At 38.7% G+C, this 25414-nt stretch overlaps 1 protein-coding gene across 2 annotated transcripts in view; it reads left to right on the top strand.

Annotated features, from left to right (window-relative positions):
* Positions 1 to 25414, top strand: part of MAGI2 (membrane associated guanylate kinase, WW and PDZ domain containing 2) — a 704016-nt gene that overhangs the window by 452423 nt on the left and 226179 nt on the right. For both annotated transcript variants that reach the window (XM_058806060.1, XM_058806061.1), the window contains 2 exons: positions 7770 to 7985; positions 14933 to 15146. In XM_058806060.1, the coding sequence (XP_058662043.1) occupies positions 7770 to 7985; positions 14933 to 15146 (430 nt within the window). The remainder of the gene's footprint in view (positions 1 to 7769; positions 7986 to 14932; positions 15147 to 25414) is intronic.

Below are 25414 nucleotides of genomic sequence, written 5' to 3'. Positions count from 1 at the left end.
CAATGATTAAAAAAAGGCCTTAATTATAGTATAGTCACCCGTCAAAATAAATTACTCAGGGTGAGTGGGTGAAAAGAAGTTTGCTAGACTTCCTTAAGGAGGTGGTAATTGTCTTGGATTTTGTTAAAATACATCACTAATAATATTTTAACAAAGTCTACGTACTCTTCCTCTTTAGAAATTTTATAAGATGGTTGTAAGAAAATAGAGAAGTGTATTTTTCAGTTTTAGAATATTCTATACTTGTGTGGTTTTACTGGAGAGCAAAACAGGCATACCAAAAAATGCTCTAAATCAGATATACAGATGATCAGAAATGTTAGAATAAAGTGACTTCACAAGCAGATGGCAATTGATTGGACATACCTCTATGGGAAAGTGATGTGTGTGCATGGTGAAAGGAAAGCATAGTGATACCACGTGCTTGGTTCATGGAAATTCACAGAACATGCATTTACGAATTCCTTCCTGTCTTTGACATCTATTGCACACAAATGATGCTCAGGAAAGTGTTTGAATCAACATCCCTGAAAATGTTCAATAAACTTTTAGTTGTGGCACTCAGGGAGATGGTTAGAGGTCAACATGGCAGTGCTGTGTTACCAATTACATTGATGACCTTAGAGGTTCTTCCAGTCTTAACAATTCAATGGTCTAATATCAAATCCTTCAAAGAAGATGTCCGCAACACCTCTTCCTGGGATATGTTGTCCAGGAAAACTTCACACAAAATTTGAAAGACTACCAACCTCGCATGGTCTTACCCTGCTGGTTATACTGCCAGTGTGTTGGGCCTGCCCTAAAAGATACCAAAACAGTGAGCTTGTTTTCTTGCTGTCTTCTGGAGGTTAACAGAAAGCTACACCTGAACTTACATGCCAAGAGTGCACAGGGTGTGGAGAGTTGCAGATATCAGCTTGATGTCCCAGGGCTTGCAGGCTGGAGGTCATTATAGAATGAGATTTTTTTTTTAGCACTTCCTGGAAGATGATTGCTTTACTTAATTCCAATTAAATACTCCATCAATTAAACACTTAGAGCCAGATAGAGTGAATGTAGACCATAATAGTTAATGTGCAGACTCCAAAGCAGGTTAAGTTAAAAAAAATTAAATACCTTGTTTTGAAAAGATCATTGATTTTCATAGACTCATGGAATAGTTTGAGTTGGAAAGGATGGTCCAACCCCCTTCAATGAGCAGGGACATCTTCAGCTAGATCAGGTTCCTCATGTTAGCGTTCAGAAACACATAATCATGAGAATGATTATATGCAGGTGCTTTTATTGAAGAGCTCTGGGTGTCAGGGGTACAAACCCAAATCTGACTCCAACATGGGTTCGGGATGAACGTGTTTTTATATTCTATCGTTATATAACTTTTGTGTTGTTATTATTAAAATTATATTGTTCTATTGTATACGTAGATTTCAGCCAAGCATGGGCTTCCCGTGATCTCCCTCAAACTTCTAACATAGTTTTTCATTATTCTTCTTACGATTAAACAATAATTATATTTAATTACTAAACAATCATCACATCTAGCAATTATATCATTTATCATATACTGCTTAGGCAGGTGCAATTTCACATGACCTAACATTTGCGACAGGTTTTTCTAAAAGGCCATCCTTTTAAGCCTCCTTTAGGTACTGGCTGGCCACAATGAGGTCTCCCTGGAGTCCTCTCTTCTCCAGGCTGAACAAACCCAGCTCTCAGCCTGTCCTCACAGGAGTGGTGCATCATTTTGGTGTCTCTGCTCTGGACTTGCTCCAACGGGTTCATGTCTTTCTTGTGCCAAGAATCCCAGAGGTGGATGCAGCACTTTAGGCCTGGTCTCAGGACAGCAGAGCAGAGGGAAGGATCCCCTCCCTCTAGCTGGCCACGCTGCTTTGGATGCAGCCCAGGGTGCAGTTGGTTTTCTGGGCTGTGGGTGCTCATTGCCAGGTCATGTCCAGATTTTCTCCCAGCAGCACCTCCAGGTCCTTCTTGGCAGGGCTTCTCCTGATCTGCTCATGCCCCACCTGTGCTGACACTGGGGCTGTCCCACCCCAGGTGCAGCCCCTTGCAGGTGGTCTTGTTAAACCTCATGAGATTCCCGTGGGCCCACTTCTGGAGCTTCTCCAAATCCCTTTGAATGGCTTCCTGTTTTTCAGGTGCACCAAGCAAACCACTCAGCTTGGTGTCATCTGCAAACATGCTGGGAGTACACACAGTCCCACTGGTGGTGTCACTGATGAAGATATTAAACACTATTTTTCCCAGTATGGACCCCTGAGGGACACCAGTTGTCACCAGTCTTTGTCTGGATACTGATTATAAACAGACATAAATCATGAACAGATGCTTCTTGTGGAATGCAGTTGGCTTCTAGTCATAAATAAATTCAGCCATCTTCTTTTAATCAAATTATAAAATATTCATATTTGTTCACATTATTATTTTTATTTAAAATTAAGCTAATTTCTGCCTACCTAAAACCCTCTATACTATTGGAATCTATTACATTTCCATATATATTTGTGAACTGTTAAAATATCAAATGTAACTCAAATCTAGGCAGCAATTAGGCTTCAGAGTACTTCCCCTTAGTTTATTATCAGTAGTCAGGGATCACAAAAGCAAATATGTAGGGCTTTAACATTCGTCATAACATTTGCAGTTGTTCTCATAACTGAAAAAATAAGGTTTGTCTTTCATTTCCTAGAGTTGTGGCTGACTCACACAATTTTGACTGATACTTCAGCAATTCAAAGCTGTATAAACAAAAAAGACAGATCAATCCAAATGAGGGTGCTGAATAAGCAGAGGCAGGTGTGTATTTGTAGCTGGGTATTGTTTCATCTCTAAAAATAAGTGTGAAAAGGAATGTGTCTGTGCTCTGGGCTCAGAATGTGAGTCACACCACAGCTGGGAGCAGTCATCCTAAAAGCTTCTGGCTCTGGCACACCTCTTGTTTTCTGTCTGGTTGTTCATTTTTACTATAATTTCCTAATTCCTCATCACTATTTTAACTTTTCATGATTCATTTTTAAACTAGAGTTTTTAATTCCTTATGTGAGATCAGGGGAGCTTCAGGAGCCGAGGGTGCTCTCAGCAATGGTCCCCTTTCTCCACAGCCTGATGGCTCAGGCTGGCCTGGCCCAGGAGCTAAAGGAGCTCCTTTGTGCAGACCTGGCACAAGGCCCTTCCTCTCCCTTCTCTGTCCAGAAGGATGGCAAGAGGAGGTGTCCACTCTATGCTGCATTTTGGGCCTTTGCTCACAAAAGGAAAGGGACAGGGACTGGGAAGGTGAGGAGAGGAAAGTGCATGCAGGTCAGTCCCTGCAATGGAGCACAAAGTAGAGCATGACATGGGGACACATTTATAACTGTGCCCAGTAGCTGGCATCACTGGGTGTTGAGCACATCAGTATATCTGAGTCTTGTTATCATTTCAGCATGAGGATTTTTCTGCTTCTTTGCTACCACCCAAGTGCTCTTTTTTTCATCCTCAAAGGCTTACCTTTTCTCAGGGAGCAAGTTAGGATATTGCTTCACCATCAAACACTTCATCAATAAAATAAAAGTCTTACTACATCCTGACATAGGTGAACTAAAGTTAAGGAAAAAAATAAGCTGTTTCCTCCTCCTTATTTCCTCCCTTTTCTGCTTCTTGTGACTTTCTGACTTCCTGATCTGGCTTCTGTCATCAGAGCAAGCCTACCCATCAATTTGTCTGACTCTTCCTTGTAGAATCAGGGTGCTGACAGGGTTCATGCAGCTCGGGGGTGGCAAGGGCCGCTTGGTAATTGTCACTATGCCGTGGCTTCCAAGCTGCTTTGGCAGCCAAGTCAAATAGGTTAGGCCAGACCCTCTCCAGTGCTCAGCTGCACTCAGAAGCAGCTGGAAGCACTGAAGCAATCAGGAGCAGCAGCCAGATGGATTCAGCAGAGGGGCTTTTTCTGCACCGCCTGCCCGCACCGAGGCTTTGATTCAGGGCCAGCACAAAGAGCTTCACTTAGGCTTAAACTGACCTCTTGACTGTGCAGGGGTGGCCGGTGAGTATACAGACATTTCTCTGAGTACAAGGAGGAACCTGAGTAATAGAGCAGCTGCACTTAGTCAAATGGAGGGAAAATGTCTTTACTGCTGCCCCTTGGTGGATGACAGAATCACCTAGATTGGAAGGGACCTGTGAGATGTTAAGGCATAAAATGCAAGAAGAGGGAAGGCATGCAGAGTTACATTCTGCACTCTAACAATCTGATTGTATGGAACTCTTGATGGAGAATTTGTACCTTTACATTTAATAGGCTTTCATGGCCTTTTTTTCCTTCTATGACTTTGTATAATTGCTTTTTGATTGCATTTATGATGCTGGCAGCATCTCACAGTGAATGCCACTATTCTCTTATGCTGTATAAAAAAACACTTCTTTTGCTTGTTTTAAACCTGCTAATTTCATTGGGTATCCTCTTGTCCTCAAGTAGTGGGAAGCTAAGCATCCATTCATTGATTTTCTAGGCACTTTCCCAGGGTTGTCCTGTTTTTATACATATCTGCCATATCCCCCTTCAGTTGTCCCATTTCCAAGCTGAGAACTCAAAATCAATTTTAACAGTTCCAAGCTTTAATTGCCCTTCTTTAGTTCTCCCATGTAATTTTTGAGAGGCAAGTACCAGAACAGCAGGCAGTATACAAAAGAAAGGATACTATGTGATTTTGTATAGTGCTATAAAGGTATTGTCTGTTTTGTGCTCCGTTCATTTTTTTTAAAAAACTCCTAACTGCTGGTATTTCTCATTGCCAATTAGCATAAGATATATGTTTTCTTCTAGAACACTTTCTTTTTTGTACTTTTTTCTCTTTTTTTTTCTTTTTGTTTTTCTTTTTAATAATTCCTTTTTAAAACTTAACTACAGTTGAAATTGTTTATTTGGTGTTCCTTTTTTTACCTGCAGGAAAATGAATTTCAGTACCTTATGATCAGTGTTTCAACAATAGCCTATTGAACCCTCCCCTTTGCTCGGGGAAGATGAAAAAGAGATCAGAGATTTTCAAAATTTAATGGCAACAAAAGTTATGTTTTTCAAACATTTAGTCTTTATATTATGCTTAGATATGACATTTGCCAAGGTTTTGTGAGTGTCTTCCATCATCTCTAATCTCCCAAGTCTTATGTAAGGAATTTCAAGACACTGAGAATCTCTTCTTCATAAAAGATACAGTTTAAGTTGATGCTAATTTTTCTGTAGGAGCATTGCTCCTTCATTTAAATGGCTGGATATCTCACTCTATATATTTTTTTCCATTGGAGTTTAACTAATTTTATATTGACACATTGATTGTATCAGTATGTGTATAGTTTCTTATTTTTATTTCCATTGTTTCTGCATATTTTTGAATTAAAAATATAGATCAATAATTAGCTAGCAATAAATGATTTTAAACTCACTTTTAAATCAGTGGTTACTGGATCATAAAGCACATAAAGTTTTATGTTGTGGGACAGAAGTAGGAAATTATACAGTATTTTCAATTTGAAATATGAGTTAAATCATCTTTGGCCCCCGATCTTATATCTGCAATTTTTTTGTTACATTTTTATGTATGTGATATTCATAGATTTTTTTGTGTGCATGAATTTTATCTCTGTCTCTCACTAATGCATACAGTCACTCAAAGTGAAAAAGTGTCTAATATTTTAAAATAACATGAGAGCATCCTTCAGTTAAAACACCTCATCAACTATTCAGGATATTAGCATTACTGCTAATTATTACTGCACTCAATTTTGTATGAAAATTACAAAACTAAGAACAAAGGAAAAAAAAGCCAAGATACTGCACTTGAGTTTCACACTTTGTGTCGCACTAGTACAACATCCCTGGGATAGATCTTCTGATATTTATGGAATCAGTGGAAATCAGTGCATATTTGACGAGTTTTGTCAAGCTTAAGGCCTCTGAGGCACTGATTAAAACGGGTAAAAGGGCTTAGGCCAGGGAGATTTTTAAATTGAGGAATCCATTTTTCAAAGTATGGGATATTACAGACACACAGTCTCACCAATAAAGGTGACATTATCTTAGAGCAGTACAAAAGTAAACTTCCAACTGAGCTCTGTTGGTTTTCAGATGTTCTCAAAACAGCCTGGACTGTCAGAGCATGGAGATTTGACTGCGAACAGATCTGGTCTTGACATTTTCTGGAGGCACAGTCTCTGTTAGTGGGTCAGTGTAGATTTCCTTTTTGCCCCTGGGACCCCAAATGCTGCTCCCCTGCTTTGACTCTGGCAGTCAGAGAGCTCCCACTGTCACCCCACAGAGCCACATCTCATTGCCCTGCTGGCTTGAACCTGCTGCCATCTCACAAAATCCTGAGAAAATCTGCAATGAGTCAAAGTTTTATTCAAACATGCCTAAGTCCAGAGTCACTATGAGTGTCATTTAACACAGTACATTTTCACAGTGTGTTACAATTACAGAAACATCTGTTATTAGTATTGTTTTGCTAAACTGCTGTGAAAAATTTATTGAGTATTCAGTAGTTTCAAGGCTGTTCAATTACTTACCTGTTTTGAGTTGGTCATGTGGCTGAACATAGTGAGTCTTTGGAAACACAAGTGCCAATAATAATTTTTACTCTGCCTGCAAAATGTATTTTATGATGGTTTATTGTGCATGTATAACATATATATTTTAATGCATTTATTCTTGTCATGCTTATATGTGGTTACAATAATATTGTCATATTGTCTTAATATTGTCATACTATTTATGTTTCTTTCTAGAAAGTACATGCTTTTTAAAATATTATTAATTATTTTACTGATCTATTTTAACCATATTTTTAATGAAAAATTTGTGGTACCAGCAAGACACTAATTTTGAGATCAGATGTGCTAAAAATGCAAGCATACAAGTATTGATAGATAAGATGGGGCTGTGGTCCATCTAATCTAATAATCCTTCTGACAGAAAGTAGATGACTCAGAGGAAGTTGCCAGAAATTTCAGGAGACACAAATAGAGGGTAATCTGTCAGCCACCTTAAGTCTTCTCAGAATTCCTTAGTACTTGGTGATAATGTTAAACCCTAAAGCATAAGGTTTCAATCTTATTTCCAAAGGTTTCTTTGAAAATATATTAGCATTAACTGTTACAAATTTGGAAATTGTGAACAGCAAAGATTTGACAAATATGAAAAACAAGATAGTGAAAGTGTTACTAAAAACTGCAAATCTCTGAATCATTGGATGATTATTTACTTTCAAAGCAGATGAGATTATTTGAGGGAGTGAAAATGACATAACATAATAAATAATCAATATTCTCATCATAATTTTGATCCTTAAGAAACTCTTGTTTTTTAGCATAAATGTTGCAAAACTAATTTGTCCTAACTAATTATTTGAAATAAGAGAGCGGCTCTGGTTGGCAGGTATTTGGATGAGAGGAATGTAAACTTAACCTGTTATAGTTTCAGAAATATATTTTGTTGGGCAGGAATGTAAATTTCACCTGTTACAATTTCAGAAATTGTTAATAAGATACTTGTTTGTGAGCATGATTGGATCACTTGTGTTACCTCAAAGAAAATTAATTACCATTTCAGGAAAGGTAAACATTCAATTTTGCAGAAAACATTTTGAACTATTCTTTATTTAAGCTGATGAGCCAGATCCCACCTCACACATCTTACATTAATGTAAGACAAAAGAAGCAGCAGCAGCAGCAGCAGCCTGTGTATTTCTGCAATCTCATGTGTTATTCCTTTTCTCTGTTTGCAGACAACTATTACGGCACTCCGAAGCCTCCAGCAGAACCGGCCCCGCTGCTGTTAAATGTGACAGACCAGATCCTCCCAGGTGCCACTCCAGGGGCTGAAGGCAAACGAAAAAGGAATAAATCTGTGAGCAACATGGAGAAGACAGGCATTGAACCACCAGAGGAAGAGGAGGAAGAAAGACCTGTGGTCAATGGCAATGACGTGACAGTAACACCAGGTCTGTTCTTCCTTCTTACTTTGCAGTGAGTTTCTGTTATTCAGAGTCCTCAGTTACCTCCTTCTGCAGTGAGAATATGCATGTTCAGGTAAGGATGTTCTTGCAAGAGGCAAAGGCAGGAATTTTGAATATTAGGATTTCTCTGAAGCCTAAAAATAATTACTTAACCTCTATTTTGGGGAGTCATCTCACTTACCTCAGCTACTGTAAAGATTTCTGTCTCTGAACTAGTCTCTTTGCACCCTCTTCATAGACCAAAGAGAAAAATATCTTCTTCCTGAGCATGGATTGTGACCTGGTTTAGATTTCTATATTAGGAAATCATTCACAAGTGCCTGTTCCTCTCTGTTGACTATAGAGGGAGTCTAGAGAACTGCAATTTGTTCAGATAAATAGTCTCTGTGTTTTGGGTCTTGTTGTTCTCAAATGGTGACACTCACAAGATTGTTCAGCACCTTATGAAATGAAATTTTGGAAATTATCATGAAGACTTAGCAATATAGTGCAAGACAAAAGTCACCATATTAACAAAGGTGTGGCATTGCCATTAAACCCTTCCCGGCAATACCATCTGGAGGACACTTTTCAGGAATGTTTCAGAGCCTGCATAAAGCTGATAAGAGTTTCAGATGTCAAAGACCTCTGAAAGACAATTGTTGATTTACTTCTTGGATCACAGTGCTTCAGGGAAAAAAAAGGGGTTCTGGGTACTGACTGGTATCTTGAGTGAAGGAACTCCTGCCTATTCTGAAGCAGGTAATCAATTTCCCCGTCCACCTCACACTAAGGCAATATTTTACAGAACTTAATAATTCTTATCCTGAAATAGAATTTAAGAAATTGTTTTGTTGTCATTCATGAAGAAAATGGAAGAATTCAGATTTTTATGAGAAATATTGCTGTGAATCCTTTCTGGCAAACTTAGAGACTCAGACTGTTGAAGTCGAAGTCTAGTGACAATGACACAGATGAGAAGACAAAAGGAAATATTGCAAGTTCTATAAATGTATAGGTTACTGTGGAACAAAAAATCTATTGCCTAATCTTCTATGCTCTGTAGAAGGATTTTCATATTGCAAAGTGTATATATACCCTTTTAATTCCCACCTCACTACAAAATATACTGAATTTGATATGTTTCCATCCAGGATGATTTTGCCACATGCTTTTCCTTAGCTGTTGCCTAACATTACATATAAAAGAAAATTCCTGTGCAGAACCCATCCCCATCTGCCAGGGGTGTCCAGGAGCAGTGGGGTGAGAGTGGGTCTGGTTCTTCCCCTTGGCTCTCCAAAGGGCTGCAGTGTTGCTCCCTTGCCACTGCCACCACATGCTGCACAAGCCCCGCTCATCCCTGCCACACAAGATTGCATCTGTTGGCATCTCTCTGACACTGAGTGCCCTTCCTACACAGCTAAGCAGGAAAGGATGGAGCTCCTAACATCAGCACTGCTGCTGTTGCCAGGATACTTCCACAGTGAAAGAGGCAAAGGCAGGATTTGGTCTCTGATGTGTATTGTAGGAATCGTTAGAAAGATCATTCTTTGCAGTTATTCAAAATGTGCCACTTTTTGAGACCATTGCTGAGCAGCAATTTCCAGGACAATATGTTTCAGCTCCAAGTGGATCAAGAGGCAATATTTACCCGCGTTTTTCCTTGAATTCTACACCTATAATATGCTTCTCCCAGGCAAATTCTGTGTGAACAATGGCTAGGCAGCCCAGAAGAGGCAGGCGCTGGCATGTGCTGTGTAACAGAATGAAATACACGAGCAGGGGTGTAGGACAGCCCACCCCCTGTTCCCCCTCCTCTCCCCGCCACAGTAAATCCTATTGGTGTGGCCAGCAGAACAAGCAGTGCCTGTGTTGGCTCTCATGGTTTATAAGCAGTGTTTTGTTGTTCAGTTACACTGATTGAGGACTTTGGGGATTGTAGCAAAGCAGCTCTGCACATACATGCTGTGCTGCCTTTGTTGGGCAGTGTAGCTCCCACAGACCCTGCTACCGCAGTCATTTTCTCTGTGAGCTGACAGAGGCTTAGTCACCTCTAAAATGTCAGTGCATTTCCAGTTTGTGTCTTTAAACAATCAGGAAAACCAGAATATTTTAATTAATTTATTTCTTTTTAAACTCCTGGTGGAGAGAGCATTTTAGTTTTTATTAAGAATCAGCAAAGGTAGGACATTTGTTATTGCCAATTCTTTTAGAAAGAGTGTTATATTTTAAATACTTCACTTCCAGGAGGAGGCTTTTATTAATTATAAGGCTCCTGGGACATCTGAAACATTGATTCATTTTTTATAGATGCTCAGCAATTTAATGGCTTATTAACTGCATATCCAAGCCTGTCAACTCAAGTACCTCTCTAACACATAGGACCATGAGGTTGAAATATTAACAGATCTAAGATGATTCTGAAGAAAAGAAACCCATCCTTATCAGACCAGTTAAGTTATATCTGCGCTTACAGAGATTTTTGTGGCTTTTGGTCTGAATTTTCAGGGAGCTTTTCAGTGTCAGCATAATCTGTGCAAGTGTTGAGCTTTAGCAATTTTTCATAAATACCTTCCATATGCCTTGCTTCATGTCCATCAGATTTCCCTGAGATAGTTGTGTATGGACAAAGTGACCATAATTGTCTGCCCAATGTGTTTATTCTTTCTGATTTGTGCCACCAGGAATCCTTCTCAGTGCTTTGGCTTTTGGCCCTTTTAGGATGGAGTACTCTTCACCCTGGATCAAGTTCTCTCAGGACAAAATAGTATAATTTGGGAGATGAGATTTATCTCATCCAGCTTTAGTAAATTGTATACCTAAATGTCTTACTTTTTTGTTTGAGGTATTTGTCTCTGCTCTGTCGATATAAAATTAGAAGAAAAAAGAAATGTCACAATGTAAGAGATCATAGCTGTTTTAGGTACACATTTTAGGGGATCACCTCTACAGTTTAGAATTATTAATTCAGCCTACAGACACAAAAGAGCTTAAATGACTAAAATTAAATTAAGAACTTTACTATTTGCCAAGAAACATACGGGAGACATAATCTATAGATTAACTGTTAGGATGGGCAAGTCTAGACTTAGTATTGGGTTTCTTACACTTAGTGCAATTGAGCACACTACTGGGTGAGAGATATTGCACCTGAGAAGACTTTCCTGACAGACACTGTGTTGAAATTAATTATTTCTGCAAAACTAATGCTTTGACCAAATAACTAAAAAGAATCTTGATCAAATAGTAACCAAAAACTTGTCAGACACTCAGCAGTTTTTACTGCTGTCACTGTTAATGTCTGCAACGGATTGAGTCGGTCTCCTTTACAACCAGCACCATTTTTTTTTGACACTGTGTTGGTCATGTCACATTTGCTTTCCACTGCTGACTGATGAAGTTTATCATCCAAACTCCAGAAGAATCACTTTCACACTGAAAGCATACTTATGTATGTGCATTATTCTGACAGTGCTTGAGCAATGATAAGTTGCACCCAGAGAATGAAGTTCTGTCAGGCTCAAATTAATTGAGGCATAAGATATGACATAAAGTTTCAAAATTATCATTCCAGGCCTTAGGAATGAGCAAAAGACCAGAGTCCCAATGCCATCAATCACCATGCAAGTTGCACTAGACCTAGGCAACATGTTGAGTTTATTGTTTTATTATTACACAGCAGTGACAGCCAGAGGCACGAAAACAACATACAAAGCTTCCAAAACCGCACACATTTAAAATACAAAATTTAAAAACACACTTAAGTTGGTATCCATTGATTTTTCTAGGTTCTCTAAGCTCAATTTATCACAACCAAGTCACATCCTGTGACCCACAGAATACCCTGTGCTCTCCATGACTCCTGCTTTCCTTGCCCAGGTCAGCTCCTGGCTCTCACTGTGTCAGGAGTCAGTGGCAGCAATGCCTCCAAATAAAAGCACCAATACTGAATATGGCTCCAGCTCTACAGGAAAGGGAGAAACTCCAAGGCTGCAAAGCTATATATTTACAAGAAGACACATTCACATATATTGGCAAACATGAGTTAAACTACTCTTGTATTCAACAGTTATTTTAAAAGGATGGACTCTTTCCTGTAGAGAATTTAAGAAATTATCAATTTGATACAATAAGGGTATAAAGATATGAAATATTTTTATTCAGAACTGCTAAAACCACCTCATAAATTGCTGTGTTTTTTTTATTTTCTGATATTACTTGGTTCATATTAGTTGGTTCTTTTGGATGGAGACACTAAGTTTTTGAACTTCTCTGCATGAATAATCTGCAGCATTAAAATAAAGGAATAAAGTGACAAGGTCCTCTTGCATGTTTAGATGGCAAGTTTCAAAAATTAAACTGTAAATAATAGAAACAATTTTCACTCTTTTTTTTTTTTTTTGTCATAGTTATGGCTGGGATTTGTTAATATAGTAATTGAAAATCATGAATTTGACCCCTTCAGACCTGTTGAAAATAAGATCTTGAGGAAGAACACATATTAAAGATATGGTAAAATCCCAGGGCACAGCAGTGTCACCACATCTGTGCTCTTCAGACACATTGGCTGATCAACAGTCATTGTGTGTGATTCATCTCTGCCCCAAATGAATTTGTTCTGCTGTGCTCATATCTCCCATGTGACCTTTGTCTTATATTCAGTTTAATCTGCATGTCTTCCTGCTTGTGGTAGAGATGGTCAAGCCAGCCTCAGAAATACAACTCACAGATGTGTTAATAAGGCCTGAAGTAGATGAGGACTTTTGCTTTGCAAAGAACAAAACACCCCTAAAATTATTCAGCAATTATTACGTTGTCCTATTCTCAGGGGAAGTGGGGGCCATACATAATCTCTGCTTTGCAGGAAGCTTTTAATATTTGAAAATGCTACAGACAGATTCATGTTTCCAAATAGCATAAAATGATTGTAATTCCACATAGTTCAATCATGAGTTAAGATTTACCAACATGAGCTGTGTGTGGATATAGAGCTGTAGATCATTACCCTTTCCAAGGCTGAATCTGGGTTTTTTTCATGCTGTTCTGAAGGGCTGATGTGTCAGTGTCAAAAGTATTTTTTAAGATCATGAAAGCTGTATATACCATTTATGCCCAAGAAGCAGCACCTTTTACTATGTCATGTAAAGAAAAAAAGATTAGTTTGACATAATTTCTTCCTGAAAAGTCTTGACAATTATTTATGACCTCTGAAGAGTTTGCATGTCAGTGGTTTGATTCTTACTCCCCATCCTAGGAATTAAAAAGAGAAAGATGTGCAGGTACAGTTTCATGGGTCTTCCTCCTCCTTTTATTTTTTTTTTTTTACAAAAAGACAAAATGGCCTAATTGAGCAAATAATTTCAGACGAAATTTAAGTACTCAGAAATTAAGAATATAAAACTAAAAATCTAATCTAAATCTAAAAATCTAAAAAGCCAAATAATATATACTTTGCTGAAACCAGGGTTCTGTTTGTCCTTTCCAAGTTTCTTTTCCCCATGAAGTCTGGAAGGTGTTGGCATTACTTTCCATGAGTCTGCTTATGTGGTACTCTCTGTACCCTGGGTTCCATTTCATCCAGCTCTGCCAGCTGAGAACAGTTAGGTAATCTACGTTTCACCTGACCTGTTCTCTGCCCACTCCACCTTCTTTTGCCATATTGCTGATATTAATTATGTTAGTCACTTAATCACAGGTGATTTTTTTTTTTTTTTTTTTTTGCAAAAAGAACACTAATTGCCTTGGGGTTTTTATGCGTCATAAACTATCAGCTCTCCTTCCCTCCCACATAGCAGAAGGAATCTGCTTTTGGTACTATTATTATTATTATTGCACTTACAGAAAGTTTTCTTTTTAGCCCTAATGTCCTGACCATATCCCACTTTCTAGATTGACTGTTCTGTTTTGCTGTTATTTTTCTGTGCTCATCCTTAACAATTTAATCTAGTTTTCACCTTTTGTACAATTCTGCCTCAAGTAGCAGCTCAATGCAAATTCATTACTTAATTAAAATTATCTTTGATTATACTTACTATTTTTCTCTTCCATTAAAAATTGTTACTTGTATTCTTAGTGTTGCTTATTCAATCTTTATTAGTTCTCCTAAACCTTTTCTTTCTTACCACTGCTTTGCATAGCAGAACATTTATTGATTCTGTGGGTTAATTAAAATCTACACCTTTATAAACAGTTTTTGTTAATTTTTTGTTGCTCTTCTTTCTTGCTGTTGTAAGCATCACTAATTAGAACATTTCACCCAAGCTGTCTTCCACTTTCCTGCATGTTTCATGTGGTATCAGCATACTTCCTTGCTCTGAGTGCACTGTTAGATCATTTAATAAATTTTCATCTTTGTGAACTTTCCTGTACACTACAGTGTTGATAAATTGAAGCATTTGGTATTGGCTCTGGAAAGCTAAGCCTCCTCCTACAGGTCATACCAACAATGAAATCACAACCACTTTCTATATGGTTAATATATTGCTATGAGCTCTTGGATATCATTGGTTTATTTGATATATGGATACATAAGGCAATTAGTGCACATACATTTTTAAGTGAAAAGGATCTGTAGTCTGTAGTAAAACAGTGGGGTAGTTGTTTTTTGTGTGTATATATATGTGTTTATGAGTATAGTTTGAGAAGTTAAGACATGAGACAGTAGAGCTGCTGGATATGAAGCTGCATTCTGCTCAGAGCTTATTGCTGGTCTGGAAGGACTCCTGGGACAGAATGAGCCAGAACTCTTTATTAAACTTGTTTCAGTTTTGTTTTATTCCTTTATTTTCTTTTATAGTGTTCCAAATAAAATGCATCATTAGAGGAACCGTTGTGTAAACCAAACAGAATTGTTCTCTTTATTTCAAGGCTGGCAGTTCACAGAGACTTGCACCCCATAAATTCTTCACCATTAACTTGGATATCCAAAACCTGTAATTTTTTTTATCTTGTAGAATCAAGTGAACATGAAGAGAAGAGTACAGCTGTCTCAGGTGAGGCATCTACCACCCAGCCTTGTCCTGCACCAGGATATGGTCAGCCTGAAGAGGCAAAGGAGGATATGGATGTAACAAAACAGACTAAACCTGAAGAGAATGATGACTTGGGCCCACTGCCTGATAACTGGGAAATGGCTTATACAGAAAAGGGGGAAGTCTACTTTATTGAGTAAGTCTTATTTCTTCTATTTTTAATAGCTGTATTGTATTTAACTGGGTGGGGAAAGGGTTTGTCTGGTGAAGTGGAGCATTGCACTCCTCATTAAAACAGCAGGAGTGTTCTGGCTGTCAGGGCTCCTGAGGGCTGGTGGCAATTCCTGCTTTAGTGATTTAGATGGAAGCCTGCTGGGTTTTAAGATAGGTAACTGGTCTGCTTCCTTTAATGGTAGGAATTAAAGCTTTTGTTTCTTGTTAAAAGCAAGGCCTTTCTGCTTTTCTGGTGCTTTCTGCTGGGAAAGTAACACAATCACTGGTTTTGTCCTTCCTTATGTGGACAGAGGTGGAGAGGGTGAAGCTTTTTTCCAGTTAAAGGAAAGGAAAATGAGTGGACTAAAAGCTAGCTAATGAACAGTAGAGGGAGACCATGCTGTATATAGAAATAGTAAAATAAACAACTATAGGGAGAATTAGTTATGTGTAGAAACTTTTCCCTGTTGGTAGACTATATGTACCTGTTACTAATTAGTATAAACTCGTTGAAGTAATGGATATAAAAGTTCTTTATGCTCTATATGCTCTCATTAAGCTATTAGAGAGATTTCCAAGGGGGTCCACGAGAATGGTGAGGGGTCTGGAGGGGAAGCCTTATGAGCTGCAGCTGAGGTCACTTGATTTGCTCAGCCTGGGGAAAAGGACACTGGGGCTAGAACCCGTTGCAGTCTGCAGCTTCCTCATAAGGGAAAGAAGAGGGGTAGGCACTGATTTCACTCTTGTGACCAGGGACAGCACTCAAGGAAATGGCCTAAAGCTGAGTCAGGGACTTTTAGATTGGATATCAGGAAAAGGTTTTTCACCACAGAGGGTGGCTGGGCTCTGGAACAGGCGCCCCAGGAAAGCTCACTGCACCAGGCCTGACAGAATTAAGAGGGTTTGGACAATGCTCTTGGGCATATGGTGTGATTGGAGTGTCCTGCACAGGGGCAGGAGTTGGGCTTGATGATCTTGATGGATCCCTTCCAACTCAGCACATTCTATGACTCTGATTATTGTAAATTACCAGGATAAAAATACAGCACGTTTCTGAGCTGGTATAACATTTTGTTCCTCAAAAGAAAAAAGAAAATGGAAAAGCCAGCATTTTCATCAGTAGAAATCTACTACAGAGGTAGAATGAGCATGTATGTTTGCTTTAAGGAACTGTCTCAGTTTGGAGCATTATCAGTTATTCTGATTATTAGTAGGTGAAAATAACATTTGGTGGTGTCAATTATGCTTTGAATCCTGCATTTAATTTAAAATGTTGTGACTATCACATGAAGTGTAAACAAATTTTAAGAATAAAGTTTGTGCATGTGACTTTTTAATGAATACTGGCATGACCAACTATAGCTTCTGGCATGTACAAGGCTGAAAATAGCAGTAACTATTAAAACATAAGTGTGTTTGCTGAAAAGGGCAAAAATGTTCCTATTCTAGAAAAAGAATAATTATCATTTGTCCAAGCAAGCAGAGAAGAGCTAGGATGACCTCAGGGCTAGTTGAAACCCTTGTTTCCTTCTTACCTTACTCCCAAATTTAATTTTTCCACACATATTGAATGCTCTGACAGAATGCAGACTGAATTATATGGCACTTTTATTTTACTTATAACAAAAATCTGTGGTACGTTTGGAGGACGGGGGAAGGGGTGATGGGTACCAAAAAAACACACCAAACTGTGAGAGTAGTAAATACTACAGGAGGTAATTTAATAGAAAATAAATATATATTTTGTAACAAATGCAGTGAATGCAAATAGCCCTAATGCTCTACAGAGCAGCCATTGCACTCCTCAAATTCCTTTAATGTTACATCTTGCTTCCTTTCCTTGAAATGCTCTGTTCTACACTGCAGTTCTGACAATGCTCATCATTCACTTCCACTAAATGAATGTTATGTAAAGCAAAGAAATCAATCAGAGGTGCAGACTGCATAGGAGGTCTATTGTAAGGGCTTCTTGCTTTTGGGATTATAATCTTGAACAATATATTTGAAAAAAAATGCAATTGCACATGTGTAAAAAGATTATTTACTAGAATCCTAGCAAAAGGAACAACTCTCTGATCATTTGAGCTTTCACATTGCACAGCCTTTGCAGGGTTAAGTAGGAATGTAATGCTGTGGGGATGCTGTTAAATTGCCTCTTTGTTTACAAGTCACTTTGGTTAATGGCATGAAGAGACTCCATTTGCTTTCACAAAAAAACGGAAAGATAAAAAGACAACAAAAACGTATTTGTCTAACAACATCTCCTTGAACAGTAGTAAAGATTGTACTAGATTATTAAATAATAGATGAAAAACAAACATTTTTAAAGTGTACATCACAATAAGTGGGGAAAAAAAAGCCACACTAGGCAGCATCTTTTATTGCTTTATTTGAGGCTCATGTGAATTGTGCCTTTAAACGCTAAAGCCTTCCAGCAGCAAACGATCTCAAGTTCCAGGCTGTCACAGGTATACCCAAAGGTCCTAGATTTCATGCAGCAGTTTCATTCATTCACCTCAAAGTAACCTCTAAAATTCAGATGTGACCTCACTTACCAAAACTGCTATCAGAATAGTGTGGCAGATTTACAGTGAGAGAGGAAGTGACTTCATAAGGGGAAAGATAATTGTCTATAGACAGGATTATTTATTTGTTAATCATTAATGGTTCAGTTAACTTTTTGTAAAGCACAGTGGAAGGAACTTCCTCTGCCTCAAGGACTACAAAACCAAAAAAACATGTCATCTACCAGATTCACTGAATGATTCAGAGGATGGTTGTATTTTAAAGCATGTCTTGCTCTGTTTCTTCCCTTCATTCCCTTTCTGACATAGGTGCATGACCTTACGTTTACCTATTTTAGTGTTCACAGACAGAACATGAGCATCTCTTCTTGCAACATAATACTTACCAGTGTTTTTCAGGAAGAGCTACCTAAGTACATTTTTTGGGCTGTTTCCAGCCTCCCTTACATATGAATCTGAATTTTCAAATACAGGCACACACTACACAAATAGGACTCCATCTCCTACATTTGGTTTCAGTCAGAACATATGCTAATGAGAACATGCAATAATTAACAGACTGTATATAAATTGGAATGCCATCAAATAGCACTCCAGTTTTGCTCCTTCTTTCATGCTTTAAATATGGCTGATAAATGTGGTGTATTTTGGCATGCTTAAATAAATCATTGTCGTCACTGATTTTAGCCTCTCCCAGGGCTAAGGAAAGGCTGTGATCTCCCATAGCCTTCAGACCTTGCCTTGCCAACAGCTCTCAAACCACATACTAGAGACCCAAATTTGTGTTGTCCTCACAAAGTCAGCAGGTGTGGTTGTTAGATCCCAAGCAATCAGGGTTTGCTGTGTTGGTCCAGTGTGATGCCAAAGCATTGCAAAACAAGAAAGGACCAGGATTCTAGGTGCACATGCTATCATGTACAGTCAGCCTGAAATGTGGCCTTCAACTATCCAGCTTCAACAATTATTACATCATAGACTATCCTGTACAGTTGACTACACAATTTAATACTCTTTTATAAAAGGCAGAATTGGTTTTCTCTCTCTCCAGCCTTCTCTCCACACATAGGCAGCAGAACTCTGAAAGGGCTGCAGGGACAGTAGGACATGAAACCTAAAGCTATTTGACTCTATGCTGTTCAAAAGCATATATAGTTTCCTTTGCTTATACTACATTAATGGTTTTCTTAGTGGAGAAAAGTCTAAAATGAATGCAAACCACAATAGAACATCTTTAAAGGATTATCTTTTTTTACTTGTGTGGATGAATTTTAGGAGAATGTGGCCACACGAGGTTTAACAAAACACTTTCCAGTACATCTTGCAGACATTCAGTCTCTTACTACTTCAACACCTACTTCTTAAAACAGTATAGTCAGCATTGCCTTTTGGACCTGTTGCAGTATCTTTTCTAGTTGCTAAAGATTTTTTTTTCTTTACAAAAGTATCATAAAAGACTGAAAAACGGCTATAAAATAGTCCTTTGCCAAGGACTCTCCTTTTCACTATAAAAAAACAGCCATTAAGTTTTTTAATACAGCTGGTGCAATTTCAGGTGATATCTGAAGAGTATAGCTACCAGAATATTGCTATGGACTTCACTGGGATCAGTTTTTCTTGATAGTAGTTTTTAAGACAGGAAAGTTTTTGACTGCAGGAATAACATTTATCCCAACATCTTGTTTACCTGAAGAACCATGATGTATTTAGTTGTTCCTGACTGCTCCATTAGTACACCATCACAAAGCAGGATATTTTATTTAAGCCTGAATACACCATTATTTTATAGTATAAGATACTAAAAGTACTGGGTGGAAGTATACCCTTCTACCTGCTCAAGATTACTTTCATATCCTACAGAAACTACGGGAACTTTTATAAGTTAGTTCAGCTAACATATTTCTGCGAGTATGTTACATCAGAGTATCAGCCTATAATACTGAAATGTTTTGGTTGTCTGGGTATTTCTACTATTTGAATTAAGCAGCAATTAGGATGAAGGGATTTGTTGGTTTTTTTCACATACTGTTACAATATTCACTTCTGATGAGATTTTTCTTTGGGAAACAAGATAGCTTGTATCAGTAAGATACGTTGTATAGACAATTTTGATCCATCAGGGGTCTTGTGAATATCATTATAATTGGTTTTCTTTGTTTATATGTTGGATTGAATCTGTCAGTTTTGGTCAGCATAAAAAGTCAGATTTCTAGTGCACTTTGGACTTCAGCATGGCATACAGCAGGACAGGCAGCTGAAAAGAGGGATCTTTTCTCCTGAGTACACTTCCTTGCCTCATGACAAGTTAATTAGGAACATGAAGATGGTAGAACTGTAAAGAATTTGTGGAATGATGAATTCTTTTTTTTTTTTTTTTTGTCTTGTCTATTGATGTTATAAAGACATTATCAGTCTGTACTAGTGGTGTGCTGTCCCTTGCTCTCACTTGCTGTTTTTATCTCTGCTGACATCCAGGTCAAACTGCCAGCTTAACTCCTCTTGTCTTTCCTTTCTTATTTCTAGTCTTTCCCCCAAAGGTCTCTGCTGCTGTGCTCTTCAGAATTAATCTTCCAGCACATTTCCTCTGATATTTGTAGTGTTGTTATAACTTTTCTCCTTTGTATTTATTGAACTAGAAGAATCAGCTCACCTGGCTTGCCATATAGCATTAGGTATCTAACATAAACCAGTTGCCAAGACTCCTTCTGTGGTCAACGGAGAGAGATAATTATCTCCAGAGGCTGATTCATCCTGTCCATATTTAAGGGCAGAATTAATTTGCCAAAATACAGCTGCTTCTACAAGTAAAGGTATCCAAAACTTTGTCTGCAGTAGCATGTAATTTGTGTCAGGACTCCACTTTTGAAGGAAATCTTCTGGCTGTCTTCACACACTGTCATTTGGCTCACATTTCAGTGTGGCCACATTGGATTCGTTTCAGACAAAATGGAAAAGAAGGTTGGACTCTGGAAGTGCACTTAGTTTTCTACCACCTCTGGGCCCTGAACTCCATCCATGAGACCAGATTTGAGTTAAAACCAGCCTGAGCTCCTTTTGGTCTAAGCCATTTCTATATATAGATTAGCAATATCAGAAGAGTAAACACATCTTGGTGCTGATGACCCAGCAGGCACAGCTTCTAGATCTTTTCAGGTGCCATGGGCTGCATGCATGAGAATGTAGCACACTAGGTGAGCTCCTGCTGTGCATCTTCGGGTTTAAATTCAAGCAAAAAGCTTGAAGAGCTACAAGAGAACACTTAATGTGAAAAAGAGGATAACTGAGGGAGAGATTAATTTGCAAAATGACCTCCTTATCTAAGCCAAAGCACCACTGTAGAGGCACAGTAACAGCCAAAGACATCTCCATTATCCTGACAGAAATGACACAGAGCTTGTCAAAACCAGGACCCTTCAGAAGTGACAGCCAGAGGCCATTGGGGAGATGATATGACCAGGATTATGTCACTTAAGAGCATATAGTTAGGTGGTTCTGCTGGGTGATAGGTAAGATAAATTATGCTGTAAAGGTTTCTCTCCCTTGAAGAGAGACAAATCCTACACAATTAGCTATGTAATTTTTGCAGTCGCATGAGATGAAGTCCATTCTTTGTCAGAAATGAAACTGCCTCAGTCAAAGAGAATTTCTTCAACAGCAGAAATAACCATAGGAGACTTTAGGCAGTTATATATTCCCCAAAAAGTCATGCATAAGCATGCATTCTGCTCCTGTGAATGCCTAGAGGCAGTGCTGCTGTCTCTAGGCTGAGTGCATAAGTGCTTATCTACTGCCCAAGGCCATCTAAGATTCAGAGGATAGGAACTCCCAAACCTGGGTCTCTTAAGAACCATGAACTCTGAGCACATGGTGAAATGCAAGGCAGCTGGCACTCACAGCTGCTGCTATGCAAACCAATGCCAGAGGACAACTTCCTTTTGTATCTGTTCCTGCATGTGTGCAAGGAGCTTAGGGAGCATCCCACAATGGATGGGTTGCAAAATTGCTGGTTTAATGCTCTGTTTTCCTATCCATGAACCTCCACGCACAAATTACTTGAAGATCGTTATTGTGCCACTTGAAAATCTCTGCAGATAAGCAATGCTCCAGCATAAAGAAAAAGGAGGCAGGAGCATTGCTGAAGTTAGGGCATTACAGAGCATTGTGATTTTCTTCATGTCTGCTCCCCTTTGCTCAAATTGTTAGATCAAGGACTAGCTTAAATATAATGTGTTCAATAAAAACCCAAACACACGCATATGTGCTGCCCCAAACACACTGAAACAATGCCCATTTTGAAATGCTTTCCACAATACCATGCAAGGTACATATCTTGCAAGATGCACAATTTAGACTAGGTCTGCAGTGCTTTTAAACGACATTAAGGCTATTCCTGTCAGTAAGTACTTTCTATATTTCCTTCAAAAATGTTTCAAGAGATTGCCCACAGGCTTTGTTAGTACAAGAAACTTTATCTGTCAAAATGCTTTAAACTCACAGTTTGTTAACACAAATCCATTATACTCAAATCTTAAATAAAATAATATCCTGTCTAACAAATAATTATAATAAAAAGATAACACTTTGTTAGATAAGAAAAGCCACACTCCTAGTGGTTTTACTTCCTGAAGACATTGAGTAGTATCCAGTGAGATTCCCAGAAAGCCTCTGGCCTGGTAGCCAGCTCCAGAGCTATTAACAGGGAACAGAGGCATTTCAACAGTCTCTGTGAAGTCTTAAAAGCAGAGCCACAAAGAAAATCTGGAGAAGAGCATGAGGTTGAGTCAAGGCTTCTGGGAAGTATTCTGTGCTTTCTTTCACTCTTTCTTTCACTCTTCACCCAGCTGAAGAACATTTTTTTCAACATATATTTAAAATTGTGTGCAACTAATACCAGACGACAGATTATAATAAACTGTTTCTGCTAGGTGCAAATACTTGGTGAAGAGAGAGGATTTAAGTTAGTTCAGCAATAATTATTTTATTGACTTTTGGCAAAATATTAAGCTCCACTGCTTTCCTGAATGACCTTTAAACAAAAAAAAAAAAACAGTTGCAATACACTTCAGGCCAATATGCAGTTTCTGTTTTGTACATAGGTATCAAATTTGGATGAATTTTAAAAAGATGTGCTCTTTCCATGCTCCACCTGCTTGAATCAAGACCAAAGGGATCCTTTGTTAAAGAAACTTTGCTTCCAAAATTTCAAAAATTAGGATTTTACAGTTGATTTTTAGAGAGATTTTAAGACATGCATTGTTGATTTGCCAGCAGTTATCTCAGTAGTCCTAACTAGTAATCAAAATCGTTGAAATTATTGAAATTATGGGCTTTCTAGACATGTTTTTAATGATAAGGTATAGTTATTGCCAAATAATGAAGTGTTGGTGAGTGTAAAACGTTGCTGGAGCCACAGCTGTATTTCTCACAGGATGCTTTTGTTTCATCACTCTCATTCCATCACCGACAACTCCAAATGCCTGTTTGAGACAACTGCTGCTGCAATTCATCTGCTGTTCATTCTTAACTAATCTGTAAACCCCCAGGCCCTTTTCCTTCTGGTCTGTCTATAAGACTTCCCAAGTGGACACACCTGATTATACCTGGTCGTAAGGTAGGCAGGTTATGCCCCCTACAAGGTTTTTTAGTGCTTGAGAATTCAGTGTGCACAGCCTATGCAGCAGATATGTGTTCATGTTACTCTTGCCATTAGTGTTAATTTGACCAATTTACAATTTACTGTTCCTTCAGTCTCTTCTCCCACAGTTGAAGCTTTCCTATCAAGGCTTCCTTTTAATTATATTAAAAACAGAAGATAAAGGTTGTCTCCCTTTAGCTTTTACACATTCTGGTCCTTTGCAGAGCTGAAGAGGGAATAGCTGACACAGGGGAGACTGGAAGAATACCCTGCCAAATAAACCTCCCATGCAGGACAGAAGTAGACATAAAAACCACAATTCTGTACTCCAGGGCTACTCATTTCCCTATTTTACTGAGAGCAATGTGACATTTTTCCTGTCTCTCCTCCTTGAAGGAGTGTTTGTGTGTTGTGTACCTGGTTGCTAAGATGATCCAAGCAAACAAGCTCTCACTAGGGAGAGCATAGGAGGATACTAATGGTACTGTGGAGGTGTTAGAAGTCAGGTGGGGTTGACTGTGCCTTCTTTCAAGTCCTGCCTTCAGAGCAGGAAAGGATTTTTTACCCACTGGAGTACTTGTCTAGAAGCCTTTGAAGTTCCATTGCTGGAGTTGTTTAGTCCCACTGTATTGTATGTTTAGTAGAGATTATAAAGTGGAGAGGCAGGGCAAGAGAAAAGGCACAGCAAGGAGAAGAGGGATGAATTTCAAATGCATCTTTGCCCCTGCAATTATTTTTTATTGACAAAAGTTCTTGTGGATGAGTTTTGCTGTTACTAAGTAGCTGAACAGGTTTGACAGATATCACCTAGAAGAGGATACTGAGTGCTCTAAGAGCTGATCTAAATGAAATATCATCTCCATTCTGTGAAATTTCACTGCAAACTGAAGGATCACTCTTCTGTTGGAAGAGCTGTTGATTTTTTAGTTCTTTTATGGTTTTGTTTAAAGTGGTCGTCTTGCACAAAACTGGGACATCAGTCCTGCTGGCTTTGTGGAAGCCACATTTATGCTAAGGGGAAGAGTAACTGATTGTTGTTCTTAGTTTCACCTAAAGCCTTGAAGGTGGCAATTCGACTAATTCACATTTTTAAATATTGATATTGAATTTGGCTTGTTTCCAGTTTGGCACCTGTTTTTGTAGATACTTGAAAACCCTTTCTAAAAATATTATAGGGGTGTTTCCAGGGCAGGAGAACTGGGCTTGTCTGATGGGTGGATATTGGCCAGTTGACTTGCAACAGAGCTGGCTTTTAGCACTGCTACTGTCACTGGCTTGTTTGGAGGCTCTGGACAGTAATTTCATGACTTTGTGACTCCATTTTCTTGCCTCTAAACCAGGGGTTGTTATTTTTATTTCCTTTGTAAAATGCTTTGAGATTTGCTCTATACCACAGCAAACATTGCTAGTAGTAATCATATATATTGCTCTTTTAAAGTCATAGGAAACTATCTGTAATTCTAATTTAGTCCCTGCAGTCAGTGGGGGTCCCTAAAATAATTCAGAATTAAGATCTGGGAGAGAGTGGCTATTGTGCAGACATGCCCACACTCCAGAGATGCAGCTGCAGCTCCCCCAGGAATGTCCAAGCTCGCTCTGAGCTCTGGCCCTGCTAACAGGGTATCCCTGGTGGTGTGGAGCTCAGCGTGAGCTGCTGGGTGCACCCAAGGAGCTCAGTGGATGGATGCTGGGGTGATGAGCCCAAGCTGAGCTCCGTCCTGCAGCACTGGCACTGCTGGAGCATCTCCCCCAGTTAATTTAAAGTTAGCACAAGCTGTGGTGGGGCTGTGACTGCAGCATAAAAATGCACCCTACAGGAGACCACAGGCAGCCAGAGCTTCTGAGAAAGTGTCTTAGTTACACTTGCAACCAAGCACAGGCTGCTGGCATCATTTCAAATTCACCTTGCCTTTGGCTCATCATTCTTCATATCTGCAAATATAGCTCAGCTCTCAAAGGGAAGGATTTGTTTATCATCTTCACCTGTCATGAATGGTGTTCTAGACTAGATAATGCTTTTAAGAAAAAAAAATTAAATGCCTCAATTTTCATTTTAGTTGCCATTTCATCCATACATAGCTCTGCTCTACCTTC

This window comes from Ammospiza caudacuta, chromosome 5 (assembly GCF_027887145.1).
Source record: "Ammospiza caudacuta isolate bAmmCau1 chromosome 5, bAmmCau1.pri, whole genome shotgun sequence".
NCBI classification, from domain to species: Eukaryota; Metazoa; Chordata; class Aves; order Passeriformes; family Passerellidae; genus Ammospiza; species Ammospiza caudacuta.
The sequence above is the reverse complement of the archived record's forward strand: the minus strand, read 5'-3'. Positions and strand labels throughout refer to the sequence as shown.